Source organism: Bubalus kerabau, chromosome 16 (assembly GCF_029407905.1).
Source record: "Bubalus kerabau isolate K-KA32 ecotype Philippines breed swamp buffalo chromosome 16, PCC_UOA_SB_1v2, whole genome shotgun sequence".
Lineage (NCBI taxonomy): Eukaryota > Metazoa > Chordata > Mammalia > Artiodactyla > Bovidae > Bubalus > Bubalus kerabau.
The window spans coordinates 65,973,955-65,979,741 of record NC_073639.1 but is presented as its reverse complement, the minus strand read 5'-3'; the positions used below and the strand labels follow the sequence as shown (position 1 = coordinate 65,979,741).

General features: G+C 41.9%; 1 protein-coding gene across 4 annotated transcripts; it reads right to left on the bottom strand.

Annotated features, from left to right (window-relative positions):
• Nucleotides 1-500: 500 nt before the first annotated feature.
• RPL6 (ribosomal protein L6) lies at nt 501-5,520 on the bottom strand. 4 transcript variants are annotated; one of them, XM_055550146.1, is made up of 7 exons: nt 5,372-5,520; nt 4,207-4,437; nt 4,019-4,117; nt 2,745-2,888; nt 2,176-2,224; nt 1,159-1,343; nt 501-692 (listed from the first exon to the last, which is right to left on the bottom strand). In XM_055550146.1, the coding sequence occupies exons 2-7, from the start codon at nt 4,435-4,437 to the stop codon at nt 540-542; spliced, it is 861 nt and encodes a 286-aa protein (XP_055406121.1). In that variant the 5' UTR covers nt 5,372-5,520; the 3' UTR covers nt 501-539. The 4 variants fall into 4 exon arrangements, with proteins under 4 accessions (XP_055406121.1, XP_055406125.1, XP_055406123.1 ...); XM_055550150.1 differs by having other exon boundaries at nt 5,278-5,379; XM_055550148.1 differs by lacking the exon at nt 5,372-5,520 and adding an exon at nt 5,212-5,351.
• Between the last annotated feature and the right edge of the window lie 267 nt (nt 5,521-5,787).

Genomic DNA, 5,787 nt, shown 5'->3' with positions numbered 1-5,787 from the left:
ATACTCTACTTTTAGATAGCAGTGGAAACCTATTTCATTAAAATGCTAGAAACCCAAATATCCACAGAACGCCAAGGTTACACTTTGCAGCAGTAAAGATGAGCACTTCCTATGGAATAATCAAAACACACTTATCTGTGTAATAGCATGTACTGTACTCGGTATCTAATTACACTAATTTATTATATATGCTTTAAGAAACTAAGCATACAAGAAACTGGAAAGAAGGGAAAGTCTACAAGCTGAAAAGCCCAGCTCTTATCCATGTAGTTAGTACAGACTCATTCAGTGATGACTGGGGAAATCCCACTATTTTGTATTGGTACGTGCCTGGTGAAAAAGCTGAAAGACACTAAGGAAGCTAAGAATGCTTATCAGAAGAGGAGACTCCTCTGCAGTTTACAGCCCCCAATCCCACTCCTTTTAGTAGAGGCTAATGTCCCATTAAGTTGGCTATAAGTCATACCACACCTAGAGGCAGATTAAAAAAAGACACAAAGGAAATGACAAGTTATTTAATTAGGTTCTTTGCAAGAAGTTCAGAACACTACTTTGTGAGGATAAATTCCATTTGTGAGAGCAAACACGGAGCGGAGGTAGCCCTGGAGCTGAGGGACAGCTTTGATTCTTCGCAGAATTTGTGAGTCCACAGCTTTCTGATCAACCTTGCGCTGCTCTGTGATCTCGTATTTCTAAAGAAAAAGAAAAATCAAAATCATTTTTAAAAAAATGGCCCAAGTACCAAACTCCACATTAACGAAGAAATCCTCGTTCACAAGTACTCAGTCCTGGGGATATTCAGAAGGCAATTCTGATAATCCTCTTTGGAGAGCTGTGAAATATAACCTATTTTTAATACATAACAAGTGCTACCCTTTTGCCTACTTTAATATAATATAAAAGGAAGGATAAATGATCGATAATTCCCAGGAACAGGAAAACAGTAGTTCACCCGAGTTTCACCAAAACCTCAGGCTTCTGAGTTGAACTCCTAGCTGCCAACTAGGAATTCAGCACATTACTATTTATTATTATTTCCAAGATATTCCTCACTGGTTATTTACAGTCCTTCTTTTAACAGTTCTTAACCTTATTTATTTTCAGTCCCAACTAGAGGAGCCAGAGTTACCGAAGACAAAGACAGAAATAGAAGCTCACCTCTCTCTCTGTGTCAAAGATCTCGCCCTCCTGGTGTCTGGGTTTCCGCAGCTTCTTCTTCTTGAAGTAAGTGTCAGTGAGATGTTCTGGGATTTTCACACCACTGATATCGATTTTGGTGGAGGTGGCAATGACAAATTTCTGGTGTGTTCTACGCAGAGGAACTCGATTGAGGGATAGAGGCCCTGGAGGTGGGGGAGGATCAATATAGTGAGGGAAAGGAGGAGCAAATGGTCAAGACCTGACTGGATTTGAAAAAAAAATCTGACAAAGGTTCTAGCTTTTTTCTGGGCCTGAAGAAATTCCAAACTGCTTTCCACTGCCAGCATCAAGGCTTTTTTCAAGATGTGAAGCTTCCCCCATCCCTCACACGTTAAAAGTTACCCAGACCACCCCTCCCATCTTAAAGTTACACAGACTAGGAGAGAGCAGATTTACTCATACAGGTTGGTTAAAAAAAAAAAAAAAAAAAAAATCACCAGTGCCTCATGAAAAATTCAAACTGAGCACTGTTTTCTAGAGTAAACAGCTCACTTCCCCCCTATCTAGGAACTCCATCCTGGGGCCAAGTGGCAGACCAATCACAGGCCTTGTACAGTATTCCTTGGAATTAGCAGACAAACACTCTGCATTATAGGTGGCAATTACTCTATGATATGCCACATATCATAAAGTTAAATACCTGCTCCCATAGAATGCATTTGTACACAAGGCAATGAAATAGGCTGAAGAATCTCATGGCACTGAAACCTCTACTTAGGTTCTCACCTAAGCAAAATGTACACTTCAGGCATTTAAAAACGCAATTCAAGAGAGTAGTTTCTAAGAGTTTTCATCACAAAGAACTTTTAACTTGCCTACTGCAGTAATTATTTCACAATATATATATTAATAAATCAAACCATCATACTGTACACCTTCAACTCATAAGAGTGATGCTTATGTTATTTCTAAACAAAACTGAAGATGGGGAGAGTTGAAAATTTCAGAGAATATTAAATCCAAGGACTTTCTTACCAGTCACAAGTAGCAAGCCACTGCCCAGCTGCTTCAGGAAAACGACCCTCTGTAAATTAAAAAGAAATGCTACATGGCTCCACAAATAAAACCTGACTTCTAAATTAATCAAATCACAGACTAATTTTGTTAAAGGAAATTTCTACCTATGTATAGATCCAACAGTTCTGGAAGGAATTATACCAAACTAACAGGGGTGACTCTAGGATATAAGCAGTAGTTCGGTGTGCCTTTTTTTAAAATTTAAATTAGCAGCCACCACCTTTAACAATAAAAATAAATATCTTTCAACTCTAATTCTATCCCTGCAATTCCATTCTAAGGAAGTAACTCAAACATATTTTTTGAGTACAGGGACACCTGAATCATTTGCAACTAGTATTACCAAAAACAGGAAAAGGTAATCAATTATCTGTTATAGACTAGACACATTATGCTAGGGACTGGATTGTTGGTTCTGTTATGGAGCATCCCATCTCTCCCAAGGGACCTCCTGCTGCTAGATGCAGTTAACACAGGTAAACCAATCCTATCCAAAAGATGCAGTAACTCCAGGCAGCTGAACTCACCTTGCCTCTGTGGCGCCCAGTGAGGATGATCAGAATGGTCCCAGGAGTGATGCTGGCACGCAGCTTCCTCACATGCTTACTGAAGGGTTTTTTGCCATGACTCAACAGTTTCCGAGGCACATCTTCAGTAGGGTAATACCTAGGCTGGAGAAAGCCCACAGGTCCAACTTATTAAAGTAAGCTAATCAAGTCAGTAGAGCTGGTTCTGGAGTAGGTAAAACCTTTACTACAGTCTTTCAGTTACTTCAAACACTTTATTTACACTATTGCATTTCACTTCTAAGATTTTAAAAGTAGAAAAGGTCAGTGCTGCCTTATTAGCTTTTCATGCAAAAACACAGGGTAGAAACTGAAAGAGCTGTGTGTTCAAGCAAAGGGAAAGATCCAGCAAGTAAATTTGCGATCAAGCCAAACTTTAGTGTATTACATGACTTATGCACTGTCGTGTAGGAGTCAATCTCAACCTTTTCTAAGGCTTCTGACTCTGCTGTAAACTACGTTTCAGAAAACAAAGGCCTGACACATTCTGTATGCTAGGAAAAAAGCAAGGCTTGTTTTCCAATTAAAATATGTCCATACACATCACACTAACATGCATGACTCCCACATCATTCACGTAGAAAAACAAACTGTATAGAACCAAAGATACTAGCTTAGATCAAGACTGCCAGTTCATTTATTATAAAAATAAGACCCACAGACAAATAACAGACCCTATGACAAGTAACTCACAATAATCTACTTCTATCATTTTAGCGGACATTTTTTTGCTTTTACCACAAACATGAATGGCTAACAGAAAAATCAGCTCACAAAACCTTTGATAAGAAATCAAAGTGCCATTTTTGCTCTTGTGCAGTAATATTCAACTGTGCAGAGTGAAATACATCTGGGAATAGTCCCAAAATGGTAATCAGAGCAAACCTTTCTTTTTCACAGAGAAAATGTTGGGTCTTGTGCATGGTAAAGAGGGGCCAAGAAACACAGCTTTAGTGGACAAATGTTCTTTAGGTCTGGCCGCATTTCTAGGCTCTGTGCAGGGTAAATGTCACAACCTCAAGAGATGAAACTTTATTTCAGTATTGTAAGAAACAAAAGCGCAGAAAAGTAACTCTACTGAAGAATAGTAAGTAATAAAACCAAATCGTCAACCCCAAACTCACTATCCTCCATTAGTAATCCTCTGGTAAACACAAACTTCCAGAACCTTGAGCACACACAAAAATCCTCACAGGATACAACTCAACACCCAACTTAAGATCTCCAAATCTTACCATTTTGCGAAGTTTGACCACTCGGGTACCACCATTCTTGTCTCCACCAACTGGTTTTGTGACAGTAGCAAGAACACGAACCTTCTTTTTCTTTTCGACCTATGAGGAGACAAACACATCACAAAGTCAGAGGCAGACAAACATTTTAAGCTTAAGAGAATGCCCAATGAGTTCCCCTCATCCCTTACCTTGGATTTAGCTGCTGAATACTTTCTCTTGTACAAGGCCTTTCTGGAGTACATGGCTGATCGGGAATATCTGCCAATTCCTCTGACCAGGACAGGATTTCGGCTGCAGTGAGGCTTCCCCTTCTTAACTTTCTTCACCTTTTCCACCTTTTTAGCCTTTTTGCCAGCATCAGCCTTCTTGGCTTCAGGTTTTTTCTTAGTATCTGGCTTCTCAGCCTTTTCACCCGCCATCTACCAACACATGTATTTTTTTTTTTTTAAAGGCATTTCACCAGTTATCCCATAGCTATACACTGACAGACCTCCCAAACTACAAGTTCTCATCCTCCAAGTAGCTAAAATGTCCTTTTCATTCTTCCCACTGTAAAATACAGGCCTTCCTCCTAAACCCCTCACCTTCGCAACAACATCCATAATGGTTTAATTTTTAGGTTGTCTCCCCCAATACACTATAACCTCTTCGACGAGCCAAAGACACCTCACGCCCCGTTAAGTGTTTGCTGCATATTTTGATGTCCCAGATCCTTATTCCATTATTTCTATTTTGCAAATTAAAAGTTCTAGGCACAGGCCAAAACAATTTCCAAAGCCAGGAAACAGCGAGACTGCAACTTGAAATCGCTCGCTTTCAGGACTTTTGCTCTTACCAGACTGCCTCATTCAAGAAATTCGGTTTAGGAGGCGAAGACACACACACACTAAGTCCAAACTAAGCCCAGAGAGAAAAAACCGCAAAGCCCCGGAGCCGACTTCCGGCCCGCGGACTGGGCAAGAGGGGAAAGCAGCATTTGGCCTCAGCTTCAAATCCACAACGTGGCAAAGACAAACTAGGTTGCGTATTCTGGAACCCAAATTGGGGATTACGGTGCGCGCGCCGCCGCTCTAGTCCCTGCGGCCCCACTAGTCCGCTACGAATCCCTGGAAGGGACCTGTTTCCCCAGTCCAGGAGGGTGGCGAGCAACCGGAGCCTCTACAACCTTCCAGCTCACCCTCTTCGTGCCCTACCGTAAACCCAAGAAAGAGAAATGAAGCGTCCGGGAGGCCTCTCAGTAGGCCCCGAGCGTGTCTGACCCCTGCAGATGTCGACTTGATACCCTCTCGGGTAGGATGGCGAAGGATTGGGATCTTGAAACCTAGTCATGAACAGACATACCACCATTCTTACCTTGCAAGATGGGAAAGAGAACTAAGGCCCTGGCTTCCGGTCTATAAGGAATCACGGGAAGCGTCGAGTCTCACTTCCTTCCGGGTCTGAGGCATTATGGGAAATGTAGTTCAGCCTCGTTGGTACTGTATAGTGATCAGATCGGATCAGATCAGTCGTTCAGTCGTGTCCGACTCTTTGCGACCCCATGAATCGCAGCACGCCAGGCCTCCCTGTCCATCACCAACTCCCGGAGTTCACTCAGACTCACGTCCATCGAGTCAGTGATGCCATCCAGCCATCTCATCCTCCGTCATTCCCTTTTCCTCCTGCCCCCAATCCCTCCCAGCATCAGAGTCTTTTCCAATGAGTCAACTCTTCTCATGAGGTGGCCAAAGTACTTGAGTTTCAGCTTTAGCATCATTCCTTCCAAAGAA

Bases quoted from the DNA above. Each gene is read 5' to 3' on its own strand.
- RPL6 (XM_055550146.1), bottom strand. From the start codon at position 4,437: ATGGCGGGTGAAAAGGCTGAGAAGCCAGATACTAAGAAAAAACCTGAA. The intron at 2,889-4,018 runs GTAAGATTTGGA...GGCTTTCTCCAG, and splicing joins TGGTCAAACTTCGCAAAATG to CCTAGGTATTACCCTACTGA. The intron at 1,344-2,175 runs GTAAGAAAGTCC...CCCCACCTCCAG, and splicing joins TGGCTTGCTACTTGTGACTG to GGCCTCTATCCCTCAATCGA.